The following is a 19,463-nucleotide window of genomic DNA, read 5'->3' on the forward strand; positions in this document are numbered from 1 at the left end:
AAAGCCAACAGAAGCATAGGCAAGTCATGACATTTGTGATCTTTACTATAAAGGACATAATTAGATTCTCTTTAAGCATAATTAAAAAGAAAAATCGAGTCATAATTAAGTGCATATTTGGCATCCCCTAAAATAATTAAAAAATTAAAAAGTCACTGAAAAAGTAAAAAAGTAACACTAAGGCTTGGTTTGAGAGGTGGGTTGACTTTTTAACTTTTTAATTTTTTTTAGCTATATTAGTCTGAGGCTAAAAAGCCTGATTTGGAAAAGGCTTTTGACTTTTTGACTTTTTTGTGAGAGAAAGAATGTAATGATTATGGATTGAATGTGATGTTTTGTTTTATTGGGAGCTAAAAAACCTATGTTGTTTTTTGTGACTATTTTAGCCTCAAACCCACTTCCCAAACAATGTCATATGAGGTATAACTAAAAACTTTTGAATCTTAATAATAATAAAAAATATCATAATCAGGCCTTGTTTGAGAACTCTCCCTTTTAACTAAAAAATCAAAAAGTTACTAAATTAATCAAAAAGCCAACAATCCATACCAAAAAGTCAAATATTCTCTTTTCTTTCTACTTTTTACACATCTTTTCGTAAAAAATCAAAAAATCATTCCAAACATACTAATTTTTTTTAGCTCATATTTTAGCTAAATAGCCAAAAAGTTACTAAATTAGCATGTTCCCAAACAAAGCCTCAATATCACATTAAGTTATAACTAACATCATAATATGTCACAACAAAAAATCATAAATGGACATATGATACACACCAATAGAATTCTCTTCCAAATAAATTGACCCATCCAACATGTTATGTTGCTGAAACTAGACTACGGTTGGTTGTCAAATTCCTCCGTTAAAGCAACCATCCATTTCATTACAGATTGAATAAATCCCATCTTTACCTGTACTTACAAATTTTCCCATACCGAACTCCTACTGCCCAAGAGGTGGTAGGGGTGGTAGCCACAACTTTAGGGTGGCAGTAATGGCAACAACAATAGTGACGTCATTGATCTGTCTCTTTATGTTTAGAAAATATTTTTCACTTTAAAAAATAAAAAACCCCTTGAATCAATTCATTTTTCTATCGACCATTAAATTATTTATTTAATTTTATTATTATTTTTTTGTTTTTGACTTTTTCTTTCTATTGCATCATAACCAAAATCAAACATAGCATTGATGAACCTATGTAGTTCTAACCAGAAGACCGAGAAAGATATCAACACCCATTCTATGTTGATTCGACACAAGTAAATGCGCCTTTACAAGCCAAACATAAATTTGCGCATAACAAATCAGGTACATTTATCCCAAAATATGATTTTTCTTGAATTTGAAACATCAGACAGTGAGTGACAGTTTATGGCAAGCTCAAGGCAAATGAAGCAAATTTCACAATGGCTATACCTCTTCCCATCAACATATATGCACTCATATCATGATAGGCTGCTAATATTAGTACATGTACACCCACATCACAAGCCAAATATCATCAATCTAGTATTTTATCAAGCCCAAGCTCTTCAACCAGGGTAGTACCTCTGCTAGACCTTCTTGCAAGCTTCTAGGGTTATACCCCAACTCTGCCTTGGCCTTCTCACAAGAGTAAGCCCACTGATGTCCAAGAACATACACTGTCTGCTCAATAAATAAATAAAAATGCATAAATGAATCATAAATCTCACTCACAATTTAGGGTGGTGGAAATCGCAGTAGCAAAAGTAGTGTAGACTTCAGAGAGGACACAAATCCTTATTGATGCTCATCAGAAAAATAAATAAATAAATAAAGGAGAACCCGGCTGGTAATCTGAGGGTTGGTAGACATTACACAACCTTTAACATAATTCTTTCTCAGATTGTTTATATATTATTTTAAAAAAAAAAACAAATAATATTCTAAACAAAATTCAAGATCAGCATAAACTTGAGGAAGGATTGAGAGCATACCGGGGGGCTGATCAGGGGAAGCTTTCCTGTTATTTTAGAGAAAAAAAGTGATATCCATCCATAAACCTCAATGACAGATAACGGAATGTTAAACCAAGGCCTTTTTGTTTCAGTGATGGCTGCAGCTATATCAAAAACATGCATGAACGATGCATTTTCACCTGTTAGAAGATATCTTTCGCCTGGTCGACCTTTGTTCAAAGCTGCAAGGTGCCCTTCTACTACATCATCAACATGACTAAAAGAAAACTTATCATTTCCATAGCCTATATAACCAGGTAACCGCCCATTAAAACGTTCAATAATCTGAAAAGAGCATAAAATGTTTTCAATTTCATTATCATATACAGAACAGTACATAACAACAGTCATAAGAGCCAAGTAGATGCACTTCATACAAGCATGACTACACTTGCTCAATGCCTGAAAAAAATCAATGATCATACCCATGAAGGTGCAAAAAAATCTTTTCTCACTTCTTGTTGTAAAAAGCTAGAAATTAGCACTGGAAAAACAATAATGCACAACAGATTACTCTATTACTCCAAAGTAGCCGCCTCTATCTCTATGTAATGAATTCCATACATGTAAGTTCTTAACCAACTAGAAAGACTAATGCTATAGACAAACATACAAATTTCACAAATTATTTTTACTTGCAGATATGATAGTTGAGTTAAAATATCAAAGCTTTATTAAGATTTGTTTGTAAGATTTATATAACATTTTCCAGCTAGAAATTTGAAACACAATAAGCATAAGAGAATTGATCAGAGCTGTTACAAATACACCACAAATACTCAGTTCAGCACAATTGTATCAACAACCATCACTTTCAATTCAATCAATCTCATTTTTCAGCCACCATAAACTACCATCAATACTGACGTTCAGCAACAGTCCAAAAATTCATGCATATTTATTTAGACATGAATGTATCATATAAATAATTTAAAAATAAAATAAAAAAAAATAAAACACATGTATATATATACAAGCAATTGAGCTGAAGTAAAAAATGAATGGTTTTTACCAAACGTGCGACTATATTTCCAGCGGTGAGTTTGCCGGGACCGTATACAACTCCGGGATAGACAACCACAATAGGAACCCCCTCTGAGGCGGCATCTAAGGCAATCTTATCTGCAACTGTCTTTGATTTCTCATACTCTGTACAGAATGACTTGGCAGAATGAATCTATTGCCACAAAAACAAAACACACAACGATGTCAAAACAATACCCAATGACCAAACCAATTACCAATAATACCCAAATGAAATGTTTTATTAGTAGGATTATAGCGTAGCATTGGGATTGTTGGTCCATAGCCTCACAGTTCCATATTTGATTGCAAATTTTATTAATTGGATTACATATATAGCGGACATTCAATCTAACGAAATTGGCGAATTTTTAATATTGAGAGGGGCTGAAAATGGTGCTTAAAGTATCTGCAAAATTCTCTCTCTAGATGGGTTTCTCTCTACCTTAGGGTTTTCTCTGGAGCCATTCCAATCTTGCCTACCCTTTCTCTTACTGCTAATCGTTCTGAGCTCCCCATTTCTCTGGTTTTCACCTTTCTATTCCCCTTATCCTTTCCCCTGTTTTAGCTCCCTTTTCTCTAGTTTTTACCTTTCTCTTTCCCTTATTTTTTCCCTGTTTCGGTTGTTTTCCATGGCGAATGTGGAGCCTGGTCTTGATGTTTTATGCTCTTTTGAGCTGGAGGAAGGTTCGGATGAGAGCAGTGACAATTCCCGTTTGTGTTTGATTGGGAAGATTTTGGCTTCGAAGTCACTCAATAGGCTAGCAGTCACTCGTATTATTCTTGGAGCCCGAAAAATGAGAGCCAAAGTCTCGATCTCAGTTTGGTCGGATAATGTGTTCATGTTCAAGCTCGATAATGAGGATGACCGTTCTCTGGTTCTCAAGAATTCTCCTTGGTCCATTATGGGCAACCTCTTAGTTATCCAACCACTTGAGATAGGGAAAGCAATTTCTGAAATGGGCTTTACTCATTGTCCTTTTTGGGGCAAAGTTCATGGGCTTCCTATGGAGAAGATGACTCGCAGAAACGGCCAAATTATTGCCGGTAATATTGGGAAACTGAGTAGAGTGGAAGCTCCTAATGAAGGTCTCTCGCTCTCACAGAGTTTTCTTCGTATCAGAGTAGAGATGGATGTTTCCCTCCCTCTCCCTAAGGCCACGTTTGTTTGGCGGATTAGGTTGGATGGGATTGTTAGTAAGCAGATGATTAGTGAAGAGATTGTTAATGCGGGGATTGTTAGTGAGAGAATTAAGTAAAAGTGTGTTTGTTGTGATGATAGTATGGGATATGATTAGTGATTGGATTGTTAAATTATTTTTATATAAAATGAATAAATAATAAATTTTATACTAAAAAACTAAAACAAATATTAAAACAAACAGGTGCACTTAGTAAAAAAAAAAAAAAAATTATATAAAATAGAATCAATCCCCTCACTATTTTTCTAATCCCACCCAAAATCCAACCAAGCTAATCTCCCTACAGAGGAGGGATTACTAAGCCCCTTAGACTATCAATCCGCCACCCATTTCACTACCAAACATGATGTGTGTGGGACCCACAGCCATGGTAGTCCAATCCGGCCACTCAAGCCTCGAAACAGACATGGCCTAAAGGTTTTATGCTCAAGAGACAAACTCTGAACTCAAATGAGATTAAGGAGACCTGGGTTCATTTCAAGTACGAGCGCCTCTTCGATTATTGTTATGCTTGTGGAAGGATTGGCCATGACAATAAGGCCTGCAAATTAGTGTATCGGGAAGAAGGGAATTGTTCTGGGTATGGCCCAGAGTTACGCACTGGAGTGGCAAAGAATTTTGGGCTCTTGGTTGAATTCTATTGTGCCCAGATAGATAAGATGGAGGAGCGTCTTCAATCTATACTCCGGCAAAGGCAGGATCAGGCATTGGCGCATGAGGAAGTAGCGCACGCACGATCTGCAAAAGGAGAGACTAGCTCTTTGGGTCATGGGGTTTTGCAAACACCTCCGTCCTTAGGCCAGACACCTATAATAGAGTCACCTGACGTGCACCTACAATCACCACTTGGCAGTAGTACGTTTGAGGATAGGAATGTTCCACACAAGCTAGCTCCACCTATTTGCAAGTTGATGTCATCCAAACAGGTTTCCTCCTCAATCCCTTCACTTAATTCGTCGTCACCTTTAAAAATTCATGCCCCACCCCCCCACCTTCATATTTCTACCAAGCCTGGGCTTAAGGTGTTTATCTGCCTATCTTTTATTGAAAAGGGGCTTTAGAGGGAATAGGGGTGGAACGTCTTTGTGTCTTCTCTTGGGCTTGAATGAGTAGTAGCTCCAGTTGAAGCTTCTCAATTTCTCAGAAAGCTTTGAGCCTATTAGAGTAGAGATTCTTGACTTCTTGATCCTTAGTGCTTATCGCTAAAGACGATAAAGAAGCAAAACTAATTTGGAACCCAGGGACTCTTTTGTGCCCAGCCCAGTAGTTCTTGAACCAGCCTACTTTGTCTCCGAACCCCCAGATAGCCCAAACTCCTTACAAAGCCCAAACTTCTTTCATAGCCTAGACTCCCTTCCAGCCCAGGCTCTTTATTGTCTACATATCCATCTTCTTCTCATGAAGATAGCCCTTCTTCTAGCCCTATCTCCATATCCAAACAGCTTACCTTTGCAAAAATGTATCCACTGCATTCTTATCTTGTGCTTTCAATGGAAGATAAGGAAGACCCCTGAGGAGGACCTACAGTTTGAATCTTCATTCACGGCTATTAAGTTAGCCCATGAGCTCACCCTTACATATCCACCCCTTTCATGGTGCTACTACTGCTAGGGGATTGGGTAACTTCAGGAGAAATAGAGGGGGTACTTCCTCTAGTAAACAGGGCAAGAAGTCAAGCAAGCATGCTCATCAAGAGCTAGTTGATGTTGTCATTCGTGATGATCTTAGTGCTTCAGTGGAGGAGACAGATTTCTATTCCCAAGTACCCAATACCTATCCTTTGGATTCTCAGAAGGATAACTTGAACAGGGCATTGGTGGCTGGCCCCAAACAGCCACTAGGTTCATGTTTATAATAAGCTGGAGCTGTCAGAGGATTGGGCGACCCCAGACAGTCCAGATCTTGCGAGGGTTGAGTAAAACCCATTGTCTTGGAATAATCTTCTTGACGGAGACGAAAAATAAGTGAGCAGAATTGGAACTAGTTAGGAAGCGCCTTGGCTTTGTGGTGGATTCATGAAGTTGGTTTGGATGTAAGACATAAGGGGAGCAATCTTTTTTTGCTATTTGATCTCTGGCTCTGATCTAAATTGGCTAATTACCTCCATCTATGCCCTTTCTAGGCTGGCTCAAAGGGTGGCTTTTTGGCACTATCTTCGGTCCATCGCTAGAGAGAGTAATCTGCCTCGGCTTTGCATAGGAGATTTTAATGAAATTGGGTCTGTTTGGGAGAAAAAATGTGGGGTTGAGCCTAATGCTAGGAGGATTGAGAATTTTAGAACCTCCTCAATGAGTGTGCTTTTATGGATTTAGAATTTAATGGGCAAGCTTATACATGGACTAATAACCAAGGTGGTGATGTTCATATTCATGAAAGGTTGGATAAAGTTGTTGCCACGGTCAAATGGAGAAATATGTTCCCTTATGCTCAAGTGTTTCATGAAGTTTTCATTGGATCGGACCATTGTCGTATTCTCCTCAATACTGTCATCCCCCCTAAAAGAGTGCCTAGGTTATTCAAGTTTGAATCAATGTGTACCATCTCCCCGGTGTGTGAAGAAGTTATAGCTTCCAAATGGCAAGGAACTTCTTGGGTTCTCCAATGTTGTGTGTGTGTCAAAGACTCAAATCGTGTGAAGTAGGCTTGAAAAGTTGGAGTATGTGAGAGTTTGGGAATGACGCTCATAGATTCAATGATTTGAAGGCTAAACTTGCTAGATTACAAGCCTGTCCCCATTCTACAGATAATTAGCAAGCCCAACAGGCTATTCAAAAAGAGATTGCTGAAACACTCAAAAGGGAGGAAATGTACTTGCATCAGAGGTCTAGGGTTGCATCAGAGGTCTAGGGTTAAATGGTTGCAGTGTGGAGACCACAATTCTGCCTTCTTTCATGCCTCGGTTACGCAGAGAAGGCAACACAGCTGCTTGATTAAATTGCTGGATGAAAAGGGAAGGTGGTTAACTTCGGATGAGGATATCAATCCCATCTTTTGGATTTTTTTCAACCCTTTTCATCTGTCACCAGCAGAGGGACATGGAGGCAGCTCTTTCAGCAGTGGATCATCAAGTATCTTCTGATATGAATGCATCTCCGATTAGGCCAGTCACAGACCAACAAATTAAGGATGCAGCCTTCCAACTAGGTTCCCTCAAAGCGCCTGGGCCTAACAGCTTCTCGGGGATTTTTTATAACAAGTATTGGGAGGTTATAGGGACAGAGGTCTGCGTGGCAATCAAAAGGGTTTTTAGGAATGGTTTTCTGCAGGAATGGAATCTGTAAAAAAACTGATGTATTATTGATTGATGAATTGTTGATTGATATTTGATTCTGTTACAATTGATTGATTATATAGATGTAGGTTAGGTGGTGGTAGGTGAGGAGTAGGTGAGTGTAGTAGGTGAGTGTGTGGTAGGTGATGGTAAGTGTGTGGTAGGTGATGGTAAATTCTAACAGCCCCCCGCAAACTCAAGGAGGATAGAAACTAACCAACTTGAGTTTGGAGAGAGGAACAAAACAAGAAAATACATAAAAAATAAAATAAAGATAGGAGACACTGTATGGTCGTGTCAGACCGTTGGTGAAGACACTGGATGGTGGTGTCATAACGTTGTAGAGGACACTGGATGGCGGTGTCAAACCGATGTAGAAGACAGTTTATGGGGTCATGTCGGACCGTTGTAGCAGACAATGTTGTGACAGTTGTGGTGACAGTTTACGGAGTCTTGCTGGACCCTTGTAGAAACTAACCGGAATCAATGTCGGGACAGTTTACAAAGTCTTGTCGGACCCTTGTAGAAACTAACCGGAATCAATGTCGGGACAGTTTACAAAGTCTTGTCGGACCCATGAAGGAGCTAACCGGAATCAATGTCGGGACAGTTTACAGAGTCTTGTCGGACCCTTGTAGAAACTAACCGGAATCTATGTCGGGACAGTTTACAGAGTCTTGTCGGACCCCTGTAGAAACTAACCGGAATCTATGTCGGGACAGTTTACAGAGTCTTGTCGGACCCTTGAAAAAGTTGCACCCTCAAAAGGTGTGCCCATTTTTGTCAAAAGGCGTGCCATCAAAAGGCGTGCCCAATTCATCAAAAGACGAGCCATCAAAAGGCGCGCCAGACACGCGGCGATGCACGTGAGTGCCTTGGCTGGCGTGCCCTTTTGTCGGCTGGTGGGAAGAGGCGCGCGATGCTCGTGGCTGCCTCGGCTATAAGACAGAGGCTGAGGCTGAGGCAAAAAACCTGCGAGAGATATTCTGAGAGAGAGTTCTGAGAGAGATTCTGTAACACTCTGTTTTCTGAGAGAGATATTGTGTAACACTCTGGTGCCTAGAAAATGGCTTCATCGTCTTCCCGCGGGCTGCTCACCCTCTTTCCCGACCTCAACGAGTCAACGAGAGAGAGAACTGGTGCGGTGGCACTGGAAACTCAACCAAGCGCCCCGGAGTTTGCTCCGTTGAACTTTCCGATGCGGTCGGTGGAGCAAAGAATGGCAGTGCAGTCAGATGTAGAGGCCAATCAGTATACTTTGAAGGCATGTGTGGAAAGCATGACGGCGGTCACAAATTTGTCGAACCGGCTGCAGAGTAGGACAAATGAGGTGCAGCATGTAAACGCCCAACTGGCTCTGCTCCAACGCATGTATAAGGATGCGCGAGCAGAGATAAGTGTGCTAAAGGCGGAAAACAAGGAGCTGAAGCGGAAGGCCACCGTGATGTTCCGATTTGAAGGGCCGCCATATGCTGCAGTGGAAGAGTATGGGGGAGTGAACGTGCTGGGCGGCGTGGAAAACTCAGATGCAGCACCGTCAAGGACAGTCCAAGACGGAGGCAAGAAGAAGAGACCCGCAGCAGAGTAGAGAAGAAAATCCTGCCTGTGGATGTGGCTGTTTTGTTGTTGTTTTTTTTTTTTTTTTTTTTTTTTGTTGTAAAATTGTGATCGGGGTTGAGCCCCTGATATGAATAAAAAGAGTTTGGTGTGCAGTTCATCGGCGTCGTCTGCGTCTTCTGTGTGTTTGTTTTTTTTTTTTTTTTTTTTTTTGTGTTTTTTTTTTGTGTTTTTTTTTGTTTTTTTTTTTTTGTTTTGGGGTTTGTTTTGGGTGTGTTTGTGCAAAGAAATAAGAAGAAAAAAAAGATGAAAAAGAAAGTGAAAGAGAAATAAAAAAAAAAAAGAAAGAAAACCTGCAATGGTTTTGTTTTTTTTTTTGTTTAAATAAAAGAAATAAAGAAATAAAATAAAATAAAAGAAAGAAAGTTGAGTGTGTGCCCATGTGCAGTTCTGCCGAAAGGGAGAGATAAAGAGTCCGTTTTTGGTTTTTTTTTTTTTTTTTTATGTTTTTATTTGTTTATTTAAAGTAAGGGGAATCATGGGTGAAAAAGTAGAAGAAAAGAGAAAAAAAAAGGAAAATAAAAAAAAAGTGCACATGGTTTCAGCGTGTGGAAATGGGACGGTGGTGGGAGTTTGGTATAGTTGTGTTGGAGAAGAATAAAATAAAATAAAAAATAGATAAAAGATAAAAGCAGTGTACTCTCTCTCACCCTCCATCTCACAGCAGCCATGAGAAGGCAGAGAACGGTGTTTGGCAACATAAGGGAAGTCGAGGGAGGCGAGGTGGAAGTCGCCGTCGGCAAGGAGGATGTCGTCGGGGAACCGGAAGAAGGGCGCTAACTGGGCGCGACGGTGGTGGGAGCAGCGGGTGGGGGTGTCCGCCAGCTGATCGATGTTGGTGAGGCCGGAGTGTACGGCGGCGATGGTCTGTCCGGCGAACGACTTGCCGGAAGAAGGTTGCGGACTGATGGGTAAAGGATTCCTTTGGCAGTGCAAGATGATGCCATTTCCTTTTTTTACTGTGAGTTGTGTGATAGGAGCTGCTGCTGTGTGTAAATGTAGCTGCCATGGCCATGAGGGAGAGGGATCATGTCTGATGCAGAGGATCCGGCGGGCGGTCAAGGCAAGGTTGCCGCCCGCCAGAAGGCGGAGAACACCAAGATCTTTAACCTATTGCTCTGATACCATGTAAAAAAACTGATGTATTATTGATTGATTAATTGTTGATTGATATTTGATTCTGTTACAATTGATTGATTATATAGATGTAGGTTAGGTGGTGGTAGGTGAGGAGTAGGTGAGTGTAGTAGGTGAGTGTGTGGTAGGTGATGGTAAGTGTGTGGTAGGTGATGGTAAATTCTAACAGAATCAGACCAACATAGTGCTAATTCCGAAAGTCCCACATCCGGAGAAACTTTCTCAATATCGCCCTATAAGCCTGTGCAATTTTAATATCATGATCATCTCAAAAATTCTGGCTAATAGGCTTAAGTCGGTGCTTTAAAAGCTCATTTCTCCTCACCAGTCGACCTTCATCCCAGGCAGTTTAATTCAAGATCATATCATTGTGGCACATGAGGCCTTTCACCATTTGAAACTCAAGAAGAGGGGGGCAATGCATGAGATGGCTTGATTTCAATAAAGCCTATGACAGAGTTCAATGGGATTTTTTGGAAGCTCTTTTGGTGAAATTGGGTTTTGATAGTTTGTGGATCAAATGGGTCATGCAAGTGGAGTCTACTGTCTCTTTCTCACTGTTTGCTAATGGAGTGAAGACGGCAGCGTTTATTCCATCTAGGGGTCTTAGGTAAGGAGATCCCTTGTCTCCTTATCTATTTGTGCTCACTATGGATGTTCTCTCCCTTTAATGGACTTAAATTCAAGCAGGATTGCCCGAAGTTGTCTCATTTGTTCTTCGCCAATGCCCTCCTATTTGCCAAAGCAAATCTGCTGGAATGCCAATGTTTGAAGGATATTTTGGAATCTTGCTGTGTTACTTCTGGACAGACCATTAATTTCAACAAGTCTAGCATTATCTTCTCCTCAACTACTCTGGATTCGGCAAGAAAAACCACTTGTGAGTTGTTGGGAATTCCAGCTATTGATCATGGCAACAAGTATCTAGGCCTTCCCACCTTTTGGGGTCGGTCTATGTCTTGAGGCATATAGGTATCTCATTGAGAAAGCTATCCACCAGATGCCAGGGTGGAAACAAAGCCTCCTTTCCCAAGCTGGTAGGGAAACATTAGTGAAAGCAGTTGTCCAAGCCATCCCTGTTTATGCTATGGCCTGTTTCACCTTCCCCAAGAAATTCCTTGATCGTCTCAATTCTTATTCTAGCAATTCATTGGGATTGATTATCTATTGCTAGGTCAAATGGCGGTATGGGTTTTAGGGATTTCAAGTCTTTCAATACTGCACTGTTGGCCAAATAGGCATGGAGGCTTTTGAAGTTTCCAAACTCCTTTTGTGCAAGAATACTGAAAGGAATCTACTATCCCATTCTAATTTTTTATCAGCAAGACGGGGTCGTAGTCCATCTTGGGCATGGTCAAGCATCCTCCTTGGAAGAGATTTGCTTCAGTGAGGTCTACGGTGGCAGGTGGAGAATGGTAACTCTATCCAGTTTTGGGACAATAGATGGCTACCTCATTCAAGTGATTTCAGAATCCACTCCCCGAAGCCTGCACAGAATCAGGTTCAATTGGTTAGTGAGGTTATCAATCAGAACACTAAGGATTGGGATCTTCGCAAGCTAAATGGTCTTGTTTGTAAGGAAGAAGTTCAAAAAATATTGTCTATTCCAGTTTCTTCTGAGGGCAATGAGGATAGTCTTTTTGGAATTTCACCAAAAAGGGCAACAACAAAGTGAAGAGTGGTTATCAGGTGGCTCGTTCAGCCCAGTTACCAGGGGAGAATACTGTTGCATCCACCTCCTTTCAACCTCCAAAGGATGTATGGAAACAAATCCGGTCGCTCAATGTCCCGCCAAAGATCAAGAACTTCTGGTGGAGAGTGTGCTCCAAGAAGTGAGCTACTAAGGAAAATCTATCTCGTTGTCGGTGTGCAGCTTCGTCAGCCTGTCCTATTTGCCAGAAAAATCCAGAATCCATCGAACACCTTCTCTTTCATTGTGGATGGACTAGAGCGGTCTGGGTCTGGTTTGGATGTGATCTTGGTCTGAAACTGGGAAATTGCTCTATATCCTTAGCTATTCCATCCATCCCAAAATATTAATCCCTTTTGGGAAATCCAATTTTTTGTTCTGGTAGTACAATTATTACACTTTAAAAATATAACTTTTCAAAATTACCCTTTGGTAGTACAATTATTACACTTCAAAAACATTAATGTTAATGAATTTAAAAGAAGAGTAAAATATGAAATTCATGTTATTTTAGTCTTTAATTTTTAAAAAGGGACTAATATTTTGAGACAATGAAAAATGGAATAAGGGACTAATATTTCGGGACGGAGGAGTATTATATGGACGGTGTCCATTGGGGAGTTGTGTCAAATAAAGAGTAGTGTGCTTTGTTGGGTGAGGTTGCTACAGTGAGTTGGTGCATTTGGAAAGCTAGAAATTATTTTGTTTTCAACCACATCCCTGTTGATCCTACTCAGGTAGTCAAACTTGCCACCTCTTATTAGCGAGAAATCTGAACAGCTCTGGATCATGGCTTGAGTACTTCTCCACTTGGCAGCCATGGCATCACCAGCCCCCTTTCTGTTGATCCTACTGAGGCAGTCTTAGCTGTTGTTTTGAGAGATCGAGAGGGCAATCTTCTGGATGGTATTGTGACTTTGGCCCAAGCTTCTTCAGCACAGCAGAGTGAAGCCCGTGTAATTCGTCTTGCGTGTGCTCTCCCAAGCTCTGAACCTCTCAAATGTCCAAGTGGAAAGCAACAACAAAGCTGTCACTGAGTTGTGTGTTTCAGAGCTGATCCCTCCATGGTAATGCCTAGCTATTATTCATGACATTTGTGCTATGCGCTCTACTTCTTTTTTTCGTTTTATTGGGTTCCTAGAGTGGTTAACAGTGTTGCCAATTGGTTGGCCGCCTCCTATTTGAAGGGCACTTTGCCCTTTGCTTGGGTCTAGAATCCTTCCTATACTTTGATTGGGGGATTTGAGAATGGATTTGGAAAGAGAAAAGAAAAGGAAAAAATTGAGTGCGAAATTAAATGAAATGTAATTATATTTTATTCACATTTCACCTACTTTTTTCCTTTTCAAATCCCCCAACCAAACACAACACAAGAGTTGTTGAGTTTGGACCTTTCTGTGTATAATTTCATGTAGGGATAATTACATTTTACCCCTCTGTGGTTTCACGCATTTTCACATTATCTCCCTGACATTTATAAATGTACTCATAAACTCTCTATGGTTTTAATTGACGTGCAAAAGTGACGGGATGTGACAGAATTATTGAAAAGACTAGAATACCCTTATTTTTTCTTCAATTTTCTTATAAATGCCATTTTACTACCATAACTCTCTGTCTTCAATTTTCTTACAAATGCCATTTTACTACCATAACTCTCTCTCTCTCTCTCTCTCTCTCTCTCTCTCTCTCATCATGATCTTCTTCTTCTTTAATAGTAGTCTCTCTTGACCATCCCCCCTTCTTCCTTTCTTCCTCCCATCTACTCCAAACTTTCCTCCTTAACCCCCATTACATTTCCGATCAAACTCAATTCCTATCAAAATTAAGCAGGTTCTATACCCTTAACCCCCAACCCAAGCAAACAAATAAAAAAGCCCAAAAAATAAATTAAAGGAAATGATGTACACACCCAAATTCTCTGTAAAGATTGTATGCAATACTAAATCGGTCTGGGAATAAATCATCTTCTTCGTCATCATCTTCATCCCCAATGGAAATCTAGACCATCAGTTCTTATACTAGCACCATAACACTGCTTAAAGTTGTCTTTCACTCTCTCAAGGAACAAAAAAGGCACACTCCTCCCAACCGATTCATCGCCAATATCAACATCATATATTTTTTTCATTTTCTTAAAAAAAAAAAAAAATGAAGAAGAAGAAGAAGAAGAAGAAAGAAAGAAAAGAAAAGATTCTATTAATTTGAACAAAGAATCAAATACCAAATTCATTATCAATGAGAAAGTTGAATGTGTGCCCAACACACGAGACATATATACACACAACATCTATTTCTCTCTCTCTCTCTCTCAATATATATATACACACAGAGATATACCTCTCTGTATATATGATTAGTGTCATCTATTTGATTATTGGGTGGGTTTGATCTCTCCATAGTTCTGAATTTTTCATATTTGACAAAAACTAGAAGATGGGTAGCTGTTTGTCTACCACCAAGGTGAGTGGCTCAAACAGCAACACCACCGACCAGTTCACTAGCGCTACCTTGAATTGGACGATAGAGACTTATAAATGCGAGGCCGTACCCTCTTCTCCATCGTGGTCCTCGTCGCCTTCATCCTCCTCATCACACTCCTCTTCATCTACACCCGATGGGTCTGCCACAATCACACACACTGATCGGAGGGAGTAGGAGAGACGAACCAATCGGATGTCATCAAGAGCCTTAGAGGCCGTGAAGATCAGCTTCGGTTGGTGGTGGGGCGACCGGTTCGCCGCCATAGCTGGGTTGAAGCAAGGGAAGAGGTGAGAGAGAGAGAGAGATAGTAGAATCAAAAAATTGGGTAGGGGTAGGGGTAGGGGAGAGAGAGAGAGAGAGAGAGAGAGACGGGTTATACACTTAGAGATTGGAAGGGCAAATCAGTCAATTCACGTCCCAATTTTGGCACGAATCACTTAATCTTAGGCCTCGTTTGGGAACGGACTTTTTTAGTAACTTTTTGACTTTTTAGCTAAAATATGATGTAAAAAAAGCTAGTGGGTTCGTTTGGTTTGTATTTGTGAAAAATTTTTGGGAAATTTTCTTTACAAATAAGTTTTTAAAAGTAATCAAATCAAACAAATTTTCTCAAAAAAATTTCTCAAAACTTGTAAATCAAACAAGTTTTCCAAATAAATCTCTCTCTCACACACATCAAATCAATCACTTTTTCTAAAAAATTTTCTCAAAATAATTTTCCAAAACATATTTTGAAAAAAACCAAATCAAACAATTTTTCGTACTTTTTATCTCTAAAACACATCTCTCAGAGACAAACCAAACATACCCAGTATATTTGGAATAACTTTTTGACTTTTTGACTTTTTACGAAAAGATGTGCAAAAGTAAAGAGGAAAGGAAATTTTTGACTTTTTGATATGGGTTGTTGACTTTTTGATTTTTTTAGTAACTTTTTAGCCTTTTGGCTAAACCGGTTGCTTCCCAAACGAGGCCTTAGTGCAAACACACTTCTCTGACATATTTGGCCCACGCGCAGTTAAGTCTAACAGAAAATGTCACTTTTGCACATCAGTCAAAACCACATGGATTTATGAATACATTTATAAACATCAAGAGGTAATGTGAAAACGTGTGAAAGGGGTAAAATGTAATTATCCCTTTCATGTATGAAATAAATAAATAAATAACAAAATGAATAATTGGATAACTAATTATAAACTAATTCATGAAATTATTAATCATTTCACTATTAATCAGGTTAATGAAACAAGGCCAAATAGCATAACAAAGTCAAAAATTGTGGAGTTGAAATTAACCACTAGTAGTAGTAGCAGCAGCAGCACCTGAGTCTCGTCTGCAACATAACCGTCGGTTGATCCCACGGCAAAAAACGAGGATGTGTATATTATCTTCTGTATGGTCGTCTCACTCTCCTTGTATGCTTGCAATACATTCTTCAAACCTCCAACATTAACCTAATAATAGAATAGAATAGAATCATAGACATAATAATAAATGAGAGCACTAAATTCATTCGATGAAATTCAAATTTAATAATAATGGAGGATAAGGGAATCGGAGGATTGCCGTGGAGAATCTAGAAGGGTCAGGAAGCCAGGGCTCGACGAGGGCGGCGGAGTGGATGATGACGTGGCAGCCGGAGCAGGCTGCCAGGAGGGACCGGTAGTCAGTCACATCCCCGTAAGCGAGCTCCAAAGCTCCCTCGTACTCGCCGGCCGGAGGTAGGCAGCTCAGATCGCTGCTTGACCTGACGAAGGCCCGTACGGAATAGCCTTGCCTGACGAGGGCGTGGCAGAGCCTTCCGCCCAAGTAACCGGAAGCACCGGTCACCAACACCCTCATATCATACTGATTCTGGTTCTGATCTCTCTCTCTCTCTCTGTGTCTGGCAATCAAAGTCAAACCAGTGACGTTGTGTTGAGGGAGGGTTGTGCGCGGGAGTTCAGATCCTCTACTGGTATCTCTCCATGCCTTCTTACTTGCTTGTAACGGTGTAATGGTGAAAAATAATTTAACGATCGAGATCTGATTATTTTTAAAAAATTAAATTAAAACAAATTGAAATAATCAGATTTGAACTATCGAACACCTTAAGGTGTTGTTTGGGAAGGAAAAGCCGGGCTAAATTAGCCACGTCGCGACAAAGTTGGCTATTTCAGCCACGTCCCGACAAAAATGCATTTCACGGGTATGGGAGAGGCTTGGTCGTGTAAATTTACCTAAATGTCCCGATAGGTTAAACTCTCTTCCATCTGCAGGACAAGCCTCAGATTGAACCCAACACACCCTTCGCAAAGCAAAAGAGAAGAAGAACGGAGCTATCTGACGGCATCTAAGCGACCTTGGCAGAGGAAATCGCCACTGGAGTACGCATCCGCGGCGGCGAACAACAACGAAGCCTCTCAAACTCAAACCAATCTGCAGGTAATGCTCTATGGCCTATCTGATTTCTCTTCTTCTTCTTCCCATCTGCATAGTTTAGGTTCATAACAGCATCGGTTCATGGCCGATCTGTTGCTTTACGGTCGTGATTGGGTTGATTACGCTTACATTACACACAGACGGGGCACCAATCTGTCTCTGTGACAAATCTGGGATTCTGGATCTGTTGTTATGTTCAAAATCTGTTCGGTAATCACAAATTTGGGGCAGATTTGTATATATACATACATATATATATATAATATATGTTCTTCTTAAAATATTTGTTCTTATTTATGAAAATCAGATCTATTGATCTTATTTATCTGTTCTGAATTACAAATTTGGGGCAGATTTATGAAGGCACCGTTGTTTAAACTGAAGGAAATGCCAATGTTATATCTGTTCTGATGTACAAATCTGTTCTATATTTTTTGTATCTGTTCGGTTATATTTTGAAATGCAGATATATCTGTTCGGTTATCACACATTTGGGGCAGATTTGTTATATTTTTTTGTTTATAATCAATGCTGAACCCTGAATTTTTGCTAATAGAAATGATCAATTTCCATTTGTGAAAAATATATAAAAAATATAATTCCAACTCAATTACATAAAAAAATATATATTAACAACAAATTACAAAATATATATGAAATGTATATAACAAATTAGATATAATTCCAACTCAATTTGGGAAGGAAGTTAGATATATTAACAACAAATTACAAAATATATAAAACTTATAGTACCAAAAAAAAAAATAACAAAAATTTTCAACAATTAAGCAATATATTAAAAATATATTACCAAGATATGAAAAAAAATATATGTGAAATGTATATTACAAATTTAGATTTAAAAAGTAAATACTGTAAAAATTTTATTAGACATATATGACAAAATTTAATTATGAAAAACTATATCATAAATATATTGAAAAATGTTTTGAAAATATCAAAAAAAATATATTGAAAATATATTACAAATTACATGTATTAATTTGCGTATATTTTTTACTCAAGACGAAATGCTTCTCATTTCTAAAAAATATATTAATTAGATAAAAAATATATTTGGAACTAAATTTGGGAAGGAAGGTACATATATTATCTACATATATTAACAACAAATTACAAAATATTACAAGTTTATATTACAAATATATAAAAAAAAAACAGTTTATTAACAAATATATTACAAAAATATTAGAAAGATATTAATAATATATTAAATTATATATTACAAATTTAGAGTTAAAAAGTAAAGAGTGTAAAAATTTGATTAAACATATATGACAAAATTTAATTATTAAAAAATGTAGTACAAATATTTTCAAAAATCCATTTTCAAAATATCATAAAAAATATATTGAAAATATATTACAAAATAGATTTATTAATTTCAGTATATTGTTTACTCAATACGAAATGCTCAATTCTCATTTCTAAAAAATATAATAATTACATAAAAAATATATTTGGACCTAAATTTGAGAAGGAAGGTACATATATTATCTACATATATTAACAACAAATTACAAAATACATGAAATTTATGTTACAAATATATTAAAAAAAAAAGTTTATTAACAAATATATTAAAACTATATTAGACAGATATTAATAATATTTTAATATTTATATTACAAATTCGGCAGTTAAAAAGTAAAGAGTGTAAAAATTTTATTAAACATATATGACAAAATTTAATTATTAAAAAATATAGTACAAATATTTTCAAAAACCCATTTTCAAAAAATCATAAAAAATATATTCAAAATATATTACAAAATAAATTTATTAATTTCAGTATATTTTTTACTCGATACGAAATGCTCAATTCTCATTTCTAAAAAATAAAATAATTAGATAAAAAATATGTTTGGACCTAAATTTGGGAAGGAAGGTAGATATATTATCTACATATATTAACAACAAATTACAAAATACATGAAATTTATATTACAAATATATTTTAAAAAAAAGTTTATTAACAAATATATTAAAACTATATTAGAAAGATATTAATAATATATTAAAATAAATATTAGAATTTTTGATTTAAATAGTAAAGAGTGTCAAAAATATATTACAAACTAAATTTGGGAAGGAAGGTAAATATATTAAAACGTGATTACAAATATATGACAAAATTGGGTATATTAAAAAAAATATTACAAATATATTAAAACGATGTTAAAAACATATTAAAATATAAATTTGCGTTACTCTTCGTATCTGTTCATATTGATTCATGTAAATTTAATTTATATTAAAGCGTAGCATGGCGTCGTTCACCTCTACTGCAACTTCCAGTACATGGCCACGACGAATGTGTGCATGTGGACATGGCCCGTGTATTGTTAAGATTTCCAGGTCCACCAAAAATCCAGGGCGTTCCTACTTTGTCTGTCCCCGCCCTGTGGTGAGTGACCCAATCTTTACCGGTCATAACTTTATGAACATTAACAACCCATGAAACTAATAGTTCCATAATTTTCACTCATCAGCCCTGTGTAAGTTGGATTGGTTGGTGTGAAGAACGAAGGCAAGAGAACGAAGGCTATGCGTCACCCGGAGATGAAATTGCCATGCAATTGCGGGCTGATGTCATAGACATTCAACAATCC

The 19,463-nt window shown here is 38.1% G+C and overlaps 1 protein-coding gene and 1 long non-coding RNA gene across 3 annotated transcripts; both read right to left on the minus strand.

The window, feature by feature from the left end:
• Nucleotides 1–1,316: 1,316 nt before the first annotated feature.
• LOC114287572 (uncharacterized) lies at nucleotides 1,317–16,502 on the minus strand. 2 transcript variants are annotated; one of them, XM_028230958.2, is made up of 5 exons: nucleotides 15,976–16,502; nucleotides 15,732–15,863; nucleotides 2,995–3,159; nucleotides 1,962–2,267; nucleotides 1,317–1,650 (listed from the first exon to the last, which is right to left on the minus strand). In XM_028230958.2, exons 1-5 carry the CDS (start codon nucleotides 16,249–16,251, stop codon nucleotides 1,510–1,512), a joined length of 1,020 nt encoding a protein of 339 aa, XP_028086759.2. In that variant the 5' UTR covers nucleotides 16,252–16,502; the 3' UTR covers nucleotides 1,317–1,509. The 2 variants fall into 2 exon arrangements, with proteins under 2 accessions (XP_028086759.2, XP_028086757.2); XM_028230956.2 differs by having other exon boundaries at nucleotides 15,705–15,863; nucleotides 15,976–16,487.
• On the minus strand, nucleotides 3,507–15,698 carry LOC145816227 (uncharacterized). Its single transcript, XR_014358662.1, has 2 exons — nucleotides 15,215–15,698; nucleotides 3,507–14,921 (listed from the first exon to the last, which is right to left on the minus strand). It is a non-coding gene; the product is annotated as an uncharacterized LOC145816227 (long non-coding RNA).
• Nucleotides 16,503–19,463: the final 2,961 nt, after the last annotated feature.

Source organism: Camellia sinensis, unplaced genomic scaffold (assembly GCF_055761805.1).
Source record: "Camellia sinensis isolate YWXY unplaced genomic scaffold, ASM5576180v1 Unanchor3, whole genome shotgun sequence".
Lineage (NCBI taxonomy): Eukaryota > Viridiplantae > Streptophyta > Magnoliopsida > Ericales > Theaceae > Camellia > Camellia sinensis.